Below are 19,420 nucleotides of genomic sequence, written 5' to 3' on the forward strand. Positions count from 1 at the left end.
TTTTCCGCATCGAGATCTAACGATGACGCATTTGTTTTGGGGCCCACTAATGTGAACAACATGATATTTTCGTAGTATCTGATTTACAGACGTAACGAAAGGCTTTCTCATATGAGGCTGTCACTTAAATCGACAGGACAGAGAGGACAAAGCCGCACGGGAAAAAGGCCAAAATACTTCATAATTCTTGCTAATTCATTCTGCACTCCCAATCCAAACTTAACGTTAATGCTCTCCTTATCACGGCATAAATTAACGTTGGTTATTACTCTCTATTTAAAATTGTTTTTCGCAGAAAACATAAATTAAAAAAAAAAAATTCTTACGTCATGTTATTTCCTAATATTTTATTATCAATTTGTGTTGATTTTCATGATAAGAAAAATGAGAGCAACTTCCCGTACTTCCACGCAACACACGAAAGCAACGTCACCATGTTATCTCACTGTCGAGCGAGCAATTACGTCTATAAATATTAAAAGAAAAGGTCGAAATCTTATGCTTGCAATTAAAGAAAGAAATAGAGAAAGTCATACGGTTGAATGAATCATGTGGGGGGATGAAAGCAAAATGCCCAGATTGCAGGCCGAGGGAGATCCATCTTCCTGGAATTTTCCACGGACCTAGCTCAGAAGCCGATGGCCGTCGAAGGTGACTCGCCAAAGTCAAACAAAAAGTCCCCTTCAATCTCTCTCTGTGACCGAGGGACATCCATCTTCCTGGAATTTTCCACGGATCCAGCTGAGAAGCAGACGCCTCTCGAAAGTTCAAACATAAAAAAGTCACCTTCAATCTCTCTCTCTCTCTCTCTCTGTGGCCGAGGGAGATCCATCTTCCTGCAATTTTCCACAGATCCAGCTCAGAAGCAGATGCGCGTCAAAGGTGACTCGCCAAAGTCAAACAAAAAAAATCACCTTCTTCTTCCCCTCTAAATACGCAGAACCGAGTACGCATTCTCTGCGACTCTGTGCCCCCCGCCCCCGCCCCCGCCCCCGACCCCCCCACCTTCCTTCTCTGCACTGGAGTTGAGCTGATTTTCGTGCTGCTTCCCGGGTGCGAATCGTTCACACCATCGCCGCTGCGGCCCCGCAGCAGGAAGCTGCCATGGAAACGCAAGGTCCCCCCGATAAGAAGTACGGCAACAGTCACTACGTGAGTCCTCTCTCTCTCTCTCTCTCTCTCTCTCTCTCTCTCTCTCTCTCTCTCTCTCATATGTTGGTGAATGCTCTCTCTGTCTGAGAACAACAAGTACGTGGCTCAACTTCCGCCCATGACCTCGGCTCTCATTCTCGACCTCAAAATCTATGGCCGATCCTATTCTCGTAACCCACCTATCGAAAATAAAAATAAAAAATTCCCTAATTCTTGCTAATTATCAGCTTTCATTGCTCGCCCCGCGATTAGCATGCGGTGGCAGGGCCACGGTAGAGTGAGGGGAGAAATTTGATGGTAAAATGCTCGCAATTCACTCAGAAAAAAAAGGAGATAAATAGGCTTCTCTGTTTGATTCACTTTATTTCACCTTATAAACAATTACAAAACTCCCTTAGTAATGAACTTGTTATATGACCTTTGATGTTTTCAATAAATATAGCTAACATTTTAGAAAAAAATGAATCTCTATAAACTTACAAAATAATAACCATACTTCATAATATCTCATTATATTTCATCATATCTCATAATAATTCAACGTATATCCACGAACAAACTCATTAAAAGTAATGTAATAATTATAACTCTTCTTCAATACGGGTACTAAATAGTTTTCAGTATCAATTTTGGGATGTTGTTGTCAAAGTATTAGCAACTTATAGTCTCGGTATTGAAGTATCAGCACCAATGAATTTGGTTTAATTTCTAACACTCCCCCTTAAACCAAATTCGCTTCCATTGATCATTCTGGCTCTTGTACTTTCAGAAAGCATTAATCTTGAGAGGTTTAGTAAAAATGTTTGCTACTTGATGCAACATTTCAACTCATTCCTTTTGACTTGTTCTCGAATGAAGTAATATCAAACATTGATATGTTCGTTTCGTTCATGAAAAATTGGATTTTTCGTCAATGCAATAGCAAAAACATTATGAACAAAATACTCAATTGCTTTCTTCTGCTCCATAAGAATATATTTGAGTAGTTTTTTCAATCATATTGCATGACAAACACATGAGGATGTAGCTACATATTTAGCTTCACATGTCAATAGAGTGACATTGGGTTGCTTTTTGTTATGACTACATGAAAGTAATGTCGCACAAGAAAAATACAAAGCCTGTAGTGCTCTTTCGATCATCGATATTTCCACTATAATCAATATCAAAATAAGAATTAAGTTGGAAGGATTCATAGCGATAGTAGTGTAGGCCATGAGATGTAGTATCTTTGATGTACCGAAGTATCCTTTTTGCAGCTTTAAAATCAGATGACTTTGGCTTCTCTATATATCAACTCACAATTGCCACATTTTATAGAATATCCAATATTGTACATGTCAAGTATCTCAAACTTCCAATCAAGCTTCTATAATATGTCGAATCAACATCGATACCATCATCAAACTTCGAAAGCTTGGTTCCGCACTCCATTGGTATATTAACCAGAGTGTAGTTCTTCATGTTGAATTTTTCAAGGATATTTTCTATATATCCTTTTTAGGAAATAAAAATCCCTTCGATACTTTGCTTCACTTTGATTTCAAGGAAATAATTCATAAGAGCATTATTGGTCATCTCGAGTTCTTTCACCATTGATGCCGTAAAAGCATCTATCAATGTTGGATTGTTTCCTATAAAAATAAGATCATTGACTTATAAACAGGTGAGTAAAACATCACATTTTTCTTGCTGCAAATAGAGTGCATGCTTGTGTGGACATTGTAAGAATCTATTCGCCTTGAAATATGCATTGATTTTGGAATTCTATGCTCTCGGTACTTGTTTAGGCCCATATAAGGTGCGTTTGGAAAGGCTTTTGAGAAAAGTCCTTGAGAAAATGCAAAAGCCCTTAAGTTAAAGGAGTTCTTTAAAATACAAATTGTGTTTGGTAAATCATATTTGTGAAAGTCCATTGTGAAGTACATTTGAGCAAAATAGTGTTTGGACAAATTAAATTTGCAAAAAAATTTTGTTATTAAAAAAAAGGAAAAAAAAGAGAGTTGGCCAGCTATAGCCACTGGCGAAGGGTATGCGGTCCGGTGAGGGGTAGATAGTGCGGCGAAGGGCAAGCATTTGGCTAGGGTTGCCATGCGAAAGACGTGGCGCGGCAAGGGTCGTCGCAACCCATTGCGCCATGAACTCCGTGCGGAGGTCGTTGGGGCCGCACGATCTAGCCGCCATGACCCAGATCGCACGACCAGATCTAGGTTGCTGTGACCCTCGCCACGCTGCGTCCTTCGCACAACAACTCTCATCGGAGGGTCGCAAGACCCTAGCCGGACCACCTTCCCTTCGCCGCATTGCCTTCCCTTTCGGTGATCACGCGTAGATGCTGGTCATGTTTAGTAGAGAGAAGGGAAGAAGATAGGGAGAATTACCAAAAAAATCCTAAACCTATTACAATTGTGTCAGTTCAGTTTTAAACTTTTTTTTTTTGGCCAATTTAGTCCTAAACCTTTCATAATTGTGCCAATTCAGTTTATCCGGCCAAAATTGGTCAGCCGGTGTTGACATGGACGCCGACGGGGGATAGTCGGCCGACGAATGCTGATGTGGCAATTTTTTAATATATATTTTTATTTTTTTCGAATTTTTTTAATTTTTTTAATATTTAATTCTTGTTTACTTTTTTTTTTTCTCACATTCTTCTTCCTCTCGGCGGCAAGGTTAGCCTCGCCAACCACTAGCGAGGCTCACCCCGCCGGGGGAGGCGAGGCTGGTGAGGTCAACCTCATCGGCCACCGGCAAGGGTAAGGCCCGCCGGATCCGACGAGCTTGGCCCTCGCTGAACCAGCAAGGCCTCGCCCAGCCAAGGCGAGGGTCGACCTCCCGGTGGCGGCGAGGCTCCTAGCCGAGAAACTCGACATCCTTGTCATTGTTGTCGCCATTGTCCCCGCACTCGTACACGAATCCCACCAGCCTCAGCTGATCTTCCAAGTATTGCTGGAGCAACGCCCCCACCTCACTCTCCCTGCCGCCACCGCCGCCGCAATCATAGTGCCCCTCTTCACATCTCTGCAGTAGCTTTGCCGCCTCATCCTCCCCCTCCTCATCCTTTCGCTCCCCGCCTCGCCGCATGCCCTTGGTGATGACAACCTCGCCGGCCTTTCGGCGAGGTCGGCTCTCGCCTTGGCCGGGCGAGGCCCCGCCGGATCTAGCGAGGGCTGAGCTTGTTGGATTTGGTGAGGCCTCGCCCTCGCTAGTGGTCAGCGAGGCCTCACCTTTGTCGGCCCTCACCTCCGGCAGGCAGTAGCAAGCCTCGCCAGTGGCCGGTGAGGCTGACCTCGTCGGGCCTCGCTGGCCAGTCGGCCAGAGGATGGAGAAGGTGAGAAAAAGAAAAGGTAAAAAAGAATTAAAAATTCAAAATTCAAAAAATATTAAAAATTCAAAAAAAAATATTAAAAAATTGCCACCCATCAGCGTTCGTCAACCAACTGTCCCTTGCCGGCGTCCACGTCAACATCGGTTGGCCAATTTTGGTCGAATGGATTAAATTTGTACAATTATAAAAGTTTAGGACTAAATTGGCCAAAAAAAAGTTTAAGACTGAATTGACACAATTGCAATAGGTTTATGACTTTTTTTGTAATTCTCTCGAAGAAGATGAAGATGATGAATAGTTATCGGGGGTAAAATCGAAAAAACAAAAGATTAGCGAGGACAATTTGGGGAGAAATTTTTCACTAGCCTTGAAGGCCAGCATGCCAAGAAAGCCCAAGGCAACCCCTATCCTGCCTTGGGCATTCAACCTTTTTAAGGCTTGCATTTGGCAAAAGCAAGTAAAAAAAAATTTGCCAAACACCAAATATTTGGCCCAAAGGCCTTTACACACCGAAGGGGCTTTGGGAAGACTGTTCAAACCTTCTCTAAGGCATTCCTCTAGTTTTGGTTGAAGGTATCTTCATCCTTTGGCTTATCATAGCTAGTGTTGACAAGTTCCCACACATCATAGGCGCCAAGTAGAGTTTTCCTTCTAATGGCCCAGTTACGATAATTGTCTTTTGTAAGATGAGGGTATTGAAGAGAAACTGATTGTTTGATGAGGTCATGATCACAAACCGTTAGCTCTATTACCAATTTGATGGGAGAAATTTGAAATTGAAATGCTCGCAACTCACTCAAAAAAGAGAATGAGATAGATAGGCTTTTCTGTTTGATTCACTTTATTTCACCTTAGCAAAAACAATTATAAGACTCCCTATTTATAGACTTGTTATATGGCCTTTGCTCTTCTCAATAGATATAGTCAGCATTCCAGAGAAGATGAATCTCTAAAGACTTACAAAATAATCACTATATCTCATCATATCTCTAGAAATAATCAATATACCTAGAAATATGAGCAGCCTTATTAAAAATAACGCACCAATTATGACTCTTCTTTAATGCGGTACCGAACAATCTTCGGTATCCATTATGAGATCTCGATGTCAAAGTATTAGTAACTCGATACTCTCCATATTGAGACATCAGTACTGATGAATTTGGTTTAATTTCAAAAGGAATGGACTTTCAAGGTGCACCTCTATCTGAATTTTGCCATTACCGTCCGAGGCACTAAGATTGATTTACGATATTCACTTGTAGGGCTACGTGACGGCTTTTCATTGGGCTCGCGAGTTGACTCGCCTTTTCGTATGAGTACGTCTCCACTGCTTTGGCTTAAAAAAAGAAACCAAAACTTAGTTTATGCTATTTTGTCAAAATTCAAGATTTCAAAAATTATTAATTTTCTTTTTATGGTCTAATCTCCATGTCAATATACGCATTTTTTTTTTATATAGATTTTAACATTTCACATTAAGAATACATTAAATTTATTTTCTCGAAATCATAAAACCTGCTTGTTCTTAAATATTGGAAGCATTTTATTTTTTAAGTATTAGGTTCTGTTTGTTTCACGATGGGAACGAATGATTTGGAAGGAATTCTCCTAAAAATGATTCCTTTAGTTAATAAAAAAAAAAAAAAAAAGTAAATCATGGGAAAAAGAATCCTTTAGAATCATCCCCTATGGTAGTTTTACAAAGTACAATAATATCAACATATATCCAAAACTCTCATAGCTCATAGAAAAGCCATGGGGCATGTGTCACGGGCCAAGAGTTTCCTTGGCCTTGGAATGACCCGCAGGCGCTTGGCGAGCGGAATTCGCCAGGCCAGCCTTTCTTCTTTAGCTGTTCCACGATACGGTGAATGATTCTTCGTGCGAGATTCTACTACGCCCATCTTCCCTTGGGCGTCTAGTCCATCGAGTAAGACAGCAGTTCTCTTTAAGCACAACAACTGGTTTCGGCTTGCCATGGCCTCGTTAGGAGAGCGGTATCAGCTCCCGACCAATTTGTGCATAGGAGGCCTACCCCGTATTCAGAGCTCCTAAGTGATATAATCCTTCCATCCTAAAACTCTTAGCACCAACCGTCTTGACGCCACTCCCACAGACCAGTTGTGTTCTACCCTTCTACCTTACACTCTTCACCATGTAACCCTAAGCGCCACTCACAAGTGTCACGAGTACGGGAGGATTCACAAACCGTGACATTCTCCCCCACTCAATTCGCAACGCCCTCGTTGCGATCTATTATGTTGCTTCCTTGTGTAAATTAACCATTGATGTGCCACTTTTGGGAATTCACATCGAACAGTCACGCTCGCCCAACAAAACAGGTTTTGCTCCATCGGTAGCCTCTTTTGATCTCAACCGCTCAACCATTCGGTCACCTGCGCTTTCCCGCAAGTGTGGCATTTTTCACCAACCGCATCTTTTGGCAGCACCATTTCAGCCTAACCAGCATCTTGACCCCAGTAAACCAATGGAGGTTCTTTCCTTGTTGAAAACGTGGCAGTAGACCTCTTCTTCGAATTCACCGATCGATCCAGGAACGTTATCCCTATTCGGTGAGGATTCAGTTCTTCTCTAACTCGCATTCTGCTCGGGGAGAAGCCGACTCGTCCTAGCACCCATCCACTAGAACTTATCTACTTGACCCGCACTAGAGCGAGGAGTCCGATTCTCCGACTCGCTCACCTATTGAAGGGATTCCTGCTCTGATACCATTTGTCACGGGCCGAGAGTTTCCTTGGCCTCGGAATGACCCGTGGGCGCCTGGCGAGCGGAATTCGCCAGGCCAGCCTTTCTTCTTTAGCTGTTCTATAAACGATACGGTGAATGATTCTTCGTGCGAAATCCTACCACGCCCAGCTTCGCTCGGGCATCTAGTCCATCGAGTATAACAACAGTTCTCTTTAGGCACAACAATTGGTTTCGGTTTGCTATGGCCTCGTCAGGAGAGCGGCATCAGCTCTTGACTACCCCATCTTCAGAGCTCCTAAGTGATATAATCCTTCTATCCTAGAACTCCTAGCACCAACTGTCCTGACGCCACCCCACGGACCAGTTGTGTCCTACCCTTCTCCCTCACACTCTTCACCAAATAACACCAAGCACCACTCACAAGTGTCACGAGTACAGGAGGATTCACAACGTGACACATGACTCTTGCATTATTGGTACTTTCTACTCTTCGAATCATATCGGTACCATCATGGTCCATTTAGAAAAATGATTCATTATTGCGTGGCTCCGAGGGTGGAAATGATTTCGTAAAAGAACACCATAATTATTGTACTTTTTTCACGTGACATCATCTATCAATCACACAATTGTCATAATTTTATTAATCGGTTATCTAAGGGTTATAACTTTTTAAAATAAAAAAAAAACGTTCATCACAAGTGTCATGACTCATGATTTTGCATTTCAAGTAAAAAAATTTCTCTTTTAGAAGTAAACGATCGATTAAAAAATCACAATATCAAAGTAAGCATTTAAAAGTTATGACATTTATTTGTGTTTTATTTCCAAATGAATTTTAACATAGCACGTTGCATTGCATGTCTTTAAAGCCAGGCTTTTTCCTTCTTTTTTAATGTTAAGTATGTTGCCTATAGTTGAAGATTTTAGCTTATATTAACGAGAGAAATATGTGAGGTTCACTCCTCCACGTGGCTTAGTGGTCATAATCCAATCGACCTTGGACACATGGTTGATAATTTTTCTTATTTTTTTTTTTTTTTTGAATATTCGATCTTTACTTCAACACACGTCACCCGACGTGGTCCATCATCAGATTTACGATTTGTTTAATTAAGATTCGTAACGGTAAAGATCGAGGGTCTCCAGTTTCTCGCAAAATTGTTCGAATTCAATGAATCGTTTGAAAAGAGAATGCCATTTTAAAAAGGCCGCTCTTCCGTTTTGCTTTGAGTATGTGACTTCGTAGTCGTGACCACCACAACGAATAATTATTTGAAACCTCGAACATCCGCATGACATCGATCCTTAAAAAAAAAAAAAAAAAAAACAACAATTATATGTTGTCGGCTAACATCATAAAAAATTGTCAAAAAAGTCATAAATCTATTAGATGAAGGCCAATTCAATATTAAACTTTTTGGGTTTTATTTTTTTTTTTCAATTTGGTCTTAAATCTTTTAGTAATTTGCTAATGTAGTCATTTTGGCTTATTTTGACTAAAAATTGCCAACATGAAAGCTTCATCCAATGTGTCTCAATCGGTGACACACGACATGGACCGTCACGTCAGCGATTTCCTGTCAAAATTGGTTAGAATAACTAAATTTGAAAATTATCAAAAGACAAAATTAAAAATTATTGGGTTTGAATTAATTGATATACAATAGGTTTAAGATTTTTTGGACAATTAATCCGGCTAACATCATGTGAACATCCCACCATTAGAAAATCCAATAAAAAAAACTTACAATCATAGGTAGAGAGAGATTATATATATATATGAAAAGATTATTACCCCATAGTCAATGGACGTGAAAATTGGATTTGGAGTGTGACACATAAAATTTGACTAGCAGAGTGGAGGCACGCGCAAAACGGTAGAACCTTTAATACCTTATAGGAAAGTTCAACCCAAAAATCTTAAGTTCATAGGTCAAGAGAGGCCACATGTGTATAAAAAACATATATACTCTATTAACAAAGGAAGTGGGATATTTACATTTGCGTGATGTCGAATTTAGGATTCAATTATGATGCTACGATTGGTGGGCTCGTTTGCAAATATCCCACTGTTACTTTGGGAGCAAAATACTGCTACTTTCTTGTTTGGTTGTTCTAGTTTCAGGTAAATGCAAATGAGACAGCAATTTTTTTTTTTTCATCCTAAGGCAAGATCTAAAGTTGAACAAATGCTTCATGATCAATCACGTAGATTGAGGAGAAACTAGCGAAGCAGAAGGAAATCGATGACTGGCTTCCCATCACCGCTTCGAGGAAAGCAAAATGGTGGTACTCGGCCTTCCACAATGTCACGGCCATAGTTGGAGCCGGCGTCCTCAGCCTCCCCTATGCCATGTCCGAACTCGGATGGTATGCCAAACTTCCCAAGCTAGAAATCGTTTCGGTCATTTCAAATCTATCACAGTTTGGAAGAAGTTGGTCCTGAATTAATGTTAGTCCCTGGTTATATTTATCCTCTAGTCAGTTCAGCTGTCCTGAGTCTACCATCTTTTTCTTTCCCTGTGCCTAATTTAGTGCAAGTAGCGTTTTGTGCAAATTTGATGACTTAATTTGCCTACCGGTTACCGAGTCAATCCCAAGTAGCAGTGTAGTAGCTATCGGTTTGCAGATTGAACTTATGAGTCGTCCTGTCTTATGTAACTTGCTGCTTTGGGTGTTTCTTTGATATTCTGTAGGGGTCCCGGTGTAGGTGTGCTAGTCCTGTCATGGGTCATCACCCTGTACACATTGTGGCAAATGGTTGAGATGCATGAGATGATCCCCGGAAGGAGGTTTGATCGGTACCATGAGCTTGGGCAGTACGTGTTCGGCGAGAAGCTCGGACTCTACATCATGGTCCCTCAGCAGCTGGTCGTCCAGGTCGGTGTCAACATTGTGTACATGGTCACAGGAGGGCAGTCACTGGAGAAGTTCCACAACACCGTGTGCCCGTGCTGCAAGAAATTGAAGACCACCTACTTCATCATGATCTTTGCTTCTGTCCAATTTGTCCTCTCCCATCTCCCCAACTTCAACTCCATCTCCGGTGTCTCCCTCACTGCTGCCGTTATGTCTCTGAGGTAATATTATTCTATTCTAGCTCTTGTGAATTCGATTCCTCATAATTGGTACAATCTAAGTCATAACATGATTCGGGATGACATTTCATAATCTTCATTTTTCAGTTACTCAACCATAGCTTGGGGAGCTTCCATAGAGAAGGGCGTTCTGCCGGACGTGAAGTACAGTTATAGGTCATCGACCACGGCTGGGAAGGTCACCACGGCTGGGAAGGTCTTCCACTTCTTCAGCGCCTTGGGCAATGTGGCTTTCGCCTATGCAGGGCACAATGTGGTCCTGGAGATTCAGGCGACCATCCCCTCCACTCCTGAGAAGCCGTCCAAGGGCCCGATGTGGAGAGGAGTCATTGTCGCCTACATTGTCGTGGCTCTCTGCTACTTTCCAGTCGCTCTAATTGGTTACTGGGTGTTTGGGAACTCGGTCGATGACAATATCCTCGTGTCCCTTGACAAACCGAGGTGGCTGATTGCATTGGCAAACATGTTTGTCGTCATCCATGTTATTGGAAGTTTCCAGGTAATGTACAAGCTCCTTCTCTAGGGTCTTTCAATGTTCTTTGTGGCGACGGTGTCTTTCTAGCCTGTGACTTAAATTTATCTTCATGGTTTGGCACAGGTCTACGCGATGCCGGTGTTTGACATGATAGAGAGTGTATTAGTGAAAAAATTGCACTTCAAGCCAACTGGAACGCTTCGTTTTGTGGCTCGCAATGTCTATGTGGGTAAGTATGATGCAAGGTCTCTTGTTGCTGCTTGCTTGTATATTTTGGTCTAGTTTGCGATATTTGTAAGTTTGGTCCCTGCTTTTCGTGTCTGTCCATTTTGTCGATTTTATTGATGTTCCATTGGCATTGCAGCATTCACAATGTTTGTCGCCATCACTTTCCCATTCTTCGGTGAACTTCTTTCGTTTTTCGGGGGATTTGCTTTTGCCCCGTCAACATACTTTGTAAGCAACCTCCCGCTAATATAGTGATTTGAAATTTGCCATTGTAAAATTTTGTTTACCGAAATGCTTGGATGAACTTTCTGGTTCCGATAAAATCCTAATGTGTCTTCTCCTTTCTGCTGTTTTTTTTTTTTTTTCAGCTTCCTTGCATAATGTGGCTCGCAATCTACAAGCCGAGGAAGTTTAGCTTATCCTGGTGGTCAAACTGGGTATGTTACACTCATTCTCCTTCTCTGGTAACTCATCCTCGATCAAGCCTCGTGTTCGTTATTCAGTTCATCTGATATGGGTTTTGCTTATTCCAGGTATGCATCATAGTCGGGCTTTTGTTGATGATCTTATCACCCATCGGAGGACTTCGACAAATCATCATCAAGGCCAATAATTACACATTCTATTCTTAGACTCGCATGAAAGTGAATCTGGGTTATCTGTGATGCAGACTTATTCAAATTTCGAGTGCTCATCAAGAAAGATCATAACCCATGGTGGGCAAGACTAAATGTTCAAGCAGGAATACGTCTGGCAATTCTAGTAGGTGTTATAGATGAAGCCAAATATCTTTATGGGCTTTTTAGTCTTTTCTATCAAATTTGCTTTTAGGTTAAAAGTGATACCTTTATATTAGCGATTGTAAAACGAAAGACATTGAAAAAGAAAATAGAGTATATTCCGCTTGATGAATTGTTTGCGAACGTTATTTTTCTAGAATCGACATGCGATTTCGTGACAATTAGTATCAGAGCCTAGGTTGGCTAATCGAGAACATCGAGGATTTTTTGGTGACATTCGATTGAAAGCAAACAGTATGGTAGAAGATAAAATCAAAATCGATAAATTCGATGGGTAGGATTTCGAATGGTGGAAACTACAAATTGAGGATTATCTTTATCAAAAAAATATTTATGCACCACTTGAGGGTTGGAAACCCGAGATGGCGAAAGTGGATCCGACAGCAGAAGCCGGATGGAAAATTCTTGATCGAAAGGCATTAGGTGCGATTTGTCTAGGGTTGATGAAAAAGACAGGGAACCACATCGCGAAAGCAAAAACTGCAAAAGAAGCCATTGATATTCTAACAAATATTTATGAGAAGCCATCCACATCAAATCAGGTATTTTTGCTAAAGAAACTAGTTAATATGAAGTTATCGATAGAGGTTCATTTGCAAAGCATATTAATAATTTCACGCAGGTCACGAGTCACTTGGAATCTACATGCATAAATTTATATATGAAGTTTCAAGCTTTATTATTTTTATGTTCTCTTCCAAAAAGCTACAATACCACAGTGCAGGGAATTTCGAGCACTATGAAAGATGATTTAACTCTTGATGATGCTATGAGTAGTATTATAGATGAAGAGATGTGAAGGAAAGTTTTAGGTGGAGATAATTTTTCTGCATCTACATCTTCAACAGTACTCGCAATGGAGAACCGTGGAAGAAGTAAAAGTAGAGGAATTTTTAGCGGGCATGGCAGATCACATTCAAGGGGTAAGAGACATGTTGCAAAAGATGAGTGTTGGTTTTGTTACCAAATCAGATACCGGAGGTTTCAGTGTGAAGCCTACAAAAAGAAGTAGCAAAATGAGAATGAGCAAATGTTTTAGTAATGAATCTTTGCTAGATAACTTGTGTTTGTCTGCAAGGTTTGACTTGACAATAGATAAATGGTTTATTGATTCCGGTGCTTCTTTTCATTACACCTCACAAAGAGACATATTTGATGATTATGCCAATAGAGATTTCAGACAAGTGGTTGTGGGAAACGGCCACATGTGTTCCATTGTTGGAAAAGGAACTGTGACTTTGAATATCTCAGGTGGAGGATGTCTAGTTTTGCGTGAAACTATACATATTCCGGAATTAAAGAAAAATCTAATTTCAACTAGTAAACTTGATCAAGAATGATTGGTAACAACCTTTGGATGTAGAGCGTAGAAGATAACCTTAGGAGCAAGAGTAGTAGCAAAGGGAAAGCGTACGGATAGACTTTACATTCTCCTAGAAAATAATATCAGTGATATAGTTGCAACTACAATGGCTATAGGTAATTTGTCTACTCTTTGGCATTATTATTTGGGACATCTTGGTGAAAAAGGTGTAAAGCAGTTACACTTGAGGAAATTACTTCCAGGTTTGCAAAAAAGTTGAGTTATATTTTTGTGAGAGTTGCATTTATGGAAAACAGAAAGTTGTTAGTTTTCAATTGAATGGGCAACAAAATAAATGCCAGAAGCTAGAGTTGGTTCATATGGATGTATGGGGACCTGCTCAGGAACTCTCTTATGGCTGTAAGAGATATTTTGTCACCTTCATTAATGATGCGACAAGGAAGACTTGGAACTCTCTTATAGCTATAAGAGATATTTTGTCACCTTCATTAATGATGTGACAAGGAAGACTTGGGTCTATACTCTTAGAGAAAAATTAGAAGTATTCGAGATGTTTAGAATGCGGAAGATCATGGTAAAAAAGGAAAAAGTCATCATATTAAAGTTCTGAAGTTTGATAATGGTTGAATACATGAGTAAGGAATTTGCATAATATTTGAGTCGAGAAGACATACACAAGTTAAAGACTGTTCCTAGAACTTCTCAAGAGAACAGTGTAGCTAAAAGGATGAACATGATTATTCTAGAACGTGCAAGATGCATGAGGCTACACGCGGGTCTCCCGCTGCACTTATGGGCTGCCACAATTGATGTAGTTGTTTATTTTATCAACAGATGTCCATCTAGTGCGTTGGATGGAAAAATACCATAAGTGTGGTGATCAGGTAAAAAGACTAATTATTCGCATCTAAAGGTGTTTGGTTGCATTGCATATACTTTAATTGATAGGGAGGATAGGAAAAACTTGATGCTAAATCCTAGAAGTGCGTCTTTATCAGATACAATGGTGATGAGTATGGCTATCGGTTTTGGAATTATGAAAATAACAAAGTCATTCGTAGTCGGAATGTGGTATTCCATGAAGAAAAGAAGTACAAGGATCGTCAGACAGGGTATGAGAAGGTAGTAGAACCAGAATATGTTGAATTAGACACAATGCCCGTGAAGATATTTCTAGTAGATCAAAGTGCACTTGAAGAGAGGTTCAAGATGAGCTTATTATTAGTGAAGAGGTAGCTCAAGAGGAACGCAGTGATTCAGAGCAAACTAACAACCTTGAAGTACCTGTATTGAGGAGGTCTACACGTGTGAGAGCCAAAGGTAATTTTTGATCCATCAACTAATACTGTTATGAGCCATGTCTTATATACATATTCAGGGAAACCGGAGACTTACGATGAGGCAAATGTAGACACGTCTCACTTGCAATGGGAGTGTGCTATGAAAGACAAGATGAGCTCGTTACTTTAGAAAAAAACTTGGGAGTTGACCAAGTTGCCCACAAGTAAAAAAGCTTTATTAAACAAATGGGTGTACAGGATTAAGAATGAAGCATACGATAGTATTAGATACAAGACGAGACTTGTAGTTAGGGGATTTTCTAAAAAAGAAGGGATCAACTACTTTGAGATATTTTCACCTGTAATGAAAATGATATCAATTAGAGTTCTATTAAGTATAGTTGCAGTGGAGGATCTTCATCTTGAGCAGTTAGATGTAAAAACAACATTTTTACATAGTGATTTAGGTGAAGAACTATACATGGCACAATCTAAGGGTTTTGAAGTCAAAGGTAAGGAGCACATGGTATGTCGCTTGAAGAAAAACTTGTATGGCTTGAAACAAGCTTCGCGACAATGGTACCTAAAATTTGATGGTTTCATGAAAGAAAAAAGATTTGCACGCTGTGAGTCTGATCACTGTGTTTATTTTCGCAGGTATGATGATGGTGACATTATATATCTTTCTTTATATGTGGATGACATGCTGGTGGCTAGTTCTAATATGAAGAAAATCGTAGAAGTGAAGAAGATGTTATCATCACAATTTGCTATGAAAGACTTGTGAGAGGCCAAGAATATTTTAGGCATAAAAATTATCATGGACATGAAAATTAAGAAAATTTAGGAAGACCATGTGAATAAGGTGGATAAGGCAAAATCGGTTGCAACTCTTCTAGCAAGTCACTTCAAATTTTCTAAGGATATGTGTCCGAGCACTCAGGCTTTGAAAGATGAGATGGCGGTAGTTCCATATGCATCAGCAGTGAGGAGTTTAATGTATGCCATGATGAGCACGAAACCAGACATTGCACAAGCAGTGGGAGTTGTGAGTCGATATATGCAAAACCCAAGCAGAGAGCATTGAAATGTAGTGAAATGAATATTGAGATATCTAGTAGATAATTCAAATTACTCACTTTGCTATGGTGGCATATCTCTAGAGTTACATGGTTATGTAGATGTAGATCATTTAGGTGATTGAGATAGTGGTAAGAGTATCACTGGACATGTCTTTACAGTTGCAAGTACAACAATGAGTTAGGTATCTCAACTACAAAAAGTAATGGCTTTATCGACGACAGAGGTAGAATACATGGCAATCACAAAAGCTGCCAAGTAAATTATGTGGTTACAAGATTATATGAAGAAGTTATATAGAAAACAGCCAATTAGTACACTGTGGAGTGATAGTCAAAGTGCAGTACACTTAACAGAGAATGTAGCTTATCACTCAAGGACTAGATATATCAAAAAGTATTATCACTTTATCAAGTCAGCATTGAAAGATAATGAGTTAAAGTTACAAAAGATTAATGGTTCGAAGAATCTAGCTGACATGTTGACCAAGGTAGTAAATAGAGAGAAGCATATTTTATGTACTACTAACATTGGTATTATTTCATGTTGATTAACGATGGGTATCACAGAGGCACAAGTTTTTCAACTACTAGTTTTTGAAGAAGATGGATGCAAAGTTTCTTGGTGCTCGATATATTTGTCCTCAAGTGGGAGATTGTTATAGATGAAGCCAAATATCTCTAGGGGCGTTTTTTTTTTTTTTTTGTCTTTTCTATCATATTTGTTTTTAGGTTAAAAGTGATACATTTATATTAGCGATGGTAAAATGCTAACCGCAAAGATGCTAAAAAAGAAAATAGAGAGGCAAGAAAAAGATAGAAGAAAAAATTGAGTTTTTTCCTTTACAAGGGTTCTCAATCTCTTTATGCCATAATTTTGAGAGAATATAATCGTTGTATTCCAACTTTTTTCGAAGTCTAATGGATTCGTAGAGTGCCTCTGCGCAGAGATGTATCCCAAGTTTGGGTAAACTTCCTTAACAAATTTTCTATCGTGTTCTTCTGATTCTATTATTTTATTATTATATTTTGCTTTGTGAATTGTTTGCGAGCATTATTTTTCTGGAATCGACATGCGATTTCGTAATAGTAGGTTATTCATGGAGTATTAAGTGCATCGTTTGTTTGTGATGGGTAATTTGTGACCTGGGAAATAGGGAAAGAGAACACACTCACAGCCAACTTCTCTATGCTTTTTTTCTTTCTTTCTTGTGTGCATATATATTGTCTTGCCGTGTAAAACTTCTTAGGCATCAATAAAAAAAGATTGCGGACTTTAATTATCTTTCATTTAGTTCGATGAGGACATATGGTGGTGACCACAAGTCAGCATATCTGCCACAAAGTGACATAATTGGTACACTTCAGAAGATCTGTTTTCTTGAAGAATTGAGGGCAAGATGAAGGATCGCATGGTTGATCTCACTTAACGTGGCTGGAATTTCTAAATCAACCTCATGGATTAGCCTAAGATAATCACTTGCAATGAAGAATTCACAAGAAAATTTCGCGATTAGATGCTGCATCATCAATTAAATTGACTTTTAGGTCTCAGATACGTGTTGAAAATGAAAATTCAACTCTTGGAGATGGGATTCGAACATTATCATCACTGCGAAGATCACCCAACAAATGAATAAAGACATGATGTTGCCACAATCGAGGAGGATGCTTCGCAACTTTTTACCTTTGAGCTTTTACAGAGAATAAGGTTGTTTTCCACAAAAGCGGCGGGGTGGTCTCCGAGAGAGAAAAAGGGTCTTCCTTGAGCCAATCCCTAAGTCATCATCCAACGGATCGACACGTCGTCGTCGTCCTGATTTGTGAAGACTCTCTGACGGTTTGTTGTGTCCGTACAATGGTCGCCTTTGATGTCGTGCAGTGTGGTGCATTTACGTTTTCTATTTTCTATTTTTGTGTTGTTAAATTATTTTTATGGGCTTTGGTTTGATTGGGCACGTTGGATAAATTATTTTTATGAGAAGAATGTCGGGCCTATTCCAGCAACTTTTTTTATGAGTTGGCAGCAATGTTTGGCATTAAAATTGGACAGGCGTCAGCTCCTTTTCTAGAAATTTCCAAGTCAGGACGGATTTCCAATAGGGGCTGCCCTCTCATTTAACAATAGTAATTTGGGCTGTATCTGATTTTCTCATATATCAAACTTTCCAAGATAAATCTGCGGAAAATGCACTTCAAAGGGATAAGATTGAAATTGATAGCTTTTAACCACTCCATTGCACAGCCAGCTTGGGCCTATATTTACGAATCTCTAACTTTGTATTTAAGTTATGGAATAAAAAAATGTCCATACATAAAATAAATCACTCTCGCACTCACTTCAAGAATTTTCATGATGTTACTGAAATTTTGTTTCAAGTAAACCCAATTACCCTCAATCGAGCATTATGTCATTTTGTTTAGAAGAATTATATAGTTCTTTCAAGAACATGGAGTCCACTTGGTAGAGATTTTATTAATTTGTGCGTCCGAAGGTGGCATAGTCTAATAGTCGTAGTCCTTCATGGTAGAATCATAGGGAAAATTATCCAAAAACTCATAAACCTATTATACTTTTACCAATTCAATCCTAAACTTTTTAACTTTACCAATTAAGTCTTTCCAACCAATTTTGGCCAAAATTCGCTGACGTGAACAATGACTGTCCTACATGGCACAGTCGGCATTGACATGAATAAAATTTACTATTTTTTTATTTTATATTTTATTTTTATATTTTTATATTTTTAATTTTCTCTCTCTCTCTCTCTCTCTCTCTCCTTTTCTTCTCTCCTCCGGCTCCCTCGTCCAGTGACCAACTAGAGGCCACGATCGGCGAGGGTCACCCTTGCCAAGATCTAGTGAGGGTTGACCTCATATCGTCCTCAGGTGAGGCTTGCCCTTGCTAGAGGCCAGCGAGGAACGGCCTTGGTCGTCACAAGTTGAGCAACCGATCAAAGGAAACAAAGGGAAAAAATTAAAAAAATAAAATAAAAAAATAAAAATAAAAAAAAAAAAATCCTCTCGTTTTCGGTAGAGCTCTTCCTCTCCACCCGAGCATAGTTTCTTCTCTATCCTTTCCATGGGTGATAGTGATAACAAATTCCAACCCCCCCTCAAAACAAAAATGATTCCAGTTTTAGTCAAAATGGATGATCCCATTATACTACTAAAAAAATAAAATGAATCTTTCTTACATCACCCGTAGCCTTCAAATCCCCAAACCCTAATTACCCAAAAACCTAGCTTCCATTTCAAATCAAACCTAAATAAATTTCTGCATTTTCGAGTGGGACAAGAAGGTCAGCAGGACTTGCCAAGCCATTCACCCACTGGAAGATCAGCCACCACTCCGTCCAGCTTGGGTAATATTGTTCCATTGGGTTTGCCAAAAGTGATTTGACCAACCTCTTCAATCGCAACTCCTTACAGCCCAAGCGAATTTGCTTTATTCGCTTTGGCAGAAGTGCTTTGTCCACCCTATTCCATAGAGCTCCCTTCCAAGCAAGTTCTACCCAGATTTGCAGTTGAGGAGAGCCACAGACAAAAGAGACAATAGCAGCTCCAACCAAAAAATATATCCACTTAGCCTCGGCACCAATATATCTCTAGAATGTGATATGCAAAATAGGAAAATGGAAAGAGAAATTGAGAATGAGCTTCATTTAGTGGCATTATGTAAAAGCTTGGGTCATTTGTGGTCGAAGAATGATGTGGTGAACGTGAGAAGAGAAATTCCAAGTAAAAAAAGAATGGAATGTAATCTAACCTTGTAAGGTAAGCTATTTTTAAAAACCAATTATAAACATTCAGGCTTTTCAAAACACAAGGAAGAAGGCATGAAAGTTAGATTCAGTGATGATTTTTAGCTTGGCCTTTTTTGTATCATGCGGGCACTGTTCATCCTGCTCTCTCCTTCCAAGCGAAACTGACACTGTTCACAT

The 19,420-nt window shown here is 39.7% G+C and overlaps 1 protein-coding gene across 3 annotated transcripts in view; it reads left to right on the top strand.

Annotated features, from left to right (window-relative positions):
* Positions 1-504: 504 nt before the first annotated feature.
* LOC104430384 (lysine histidine transporter 1) overlaps positions 505-19,420 on the top strand; it is a 50,329-nt gene continuing 31,413 nt past the window's right edge. Inside the window, exons 1-9 of one of the 3 annotated variants that reach the window (XR_005546828.1) lie at positions 505-1,152; positions 9,405-9,562; positions 9,889-10,272; positions 10,378-10,789; positions 10,889-10,994; positions 11,130-11,221; positions 11,362-11,430; positions 11,527-11,759; positions 16,570-16,633. Coding sequence is in view for 1 of the 3 variants with exons in the window: in XM_018867075.2 (XP_018722620.2) it covers positions 1,105-1,152 (48 nt within the window). In the remaining 2 variants the exon portion in view is untranslated. Of the gene's footprint in view, positions 1,153-9,360; positions 9,563-9,888; positions 10,273-10,377; positions 10,790-10,888; positions 10,995-11,129; positions 11,222-11,361; positions 11,431-11,526; positions 11,760-16,569; positions 16,634-19,420 lie in introns of those variants that run through there. The other 2 variants (XR_005546829.1, XM_018867075.2) reach the window with 2 other exon arrangements.

Source organism: Eucalyptus grandis, chromosome 10 (genome assembly GCF_016545825.1).
Source record: "Eucalyptus grandis isolate ANBG69807.140 chromosome 10, ASM1654582v1, whole genome shotgun sequence".
NCBI lineage: Eukaryota > Viridiplantae > Streptophyta > Magnoliopsida > Myrtales > Myrtaceae > Eucalyptus > Eucalyptus grandis.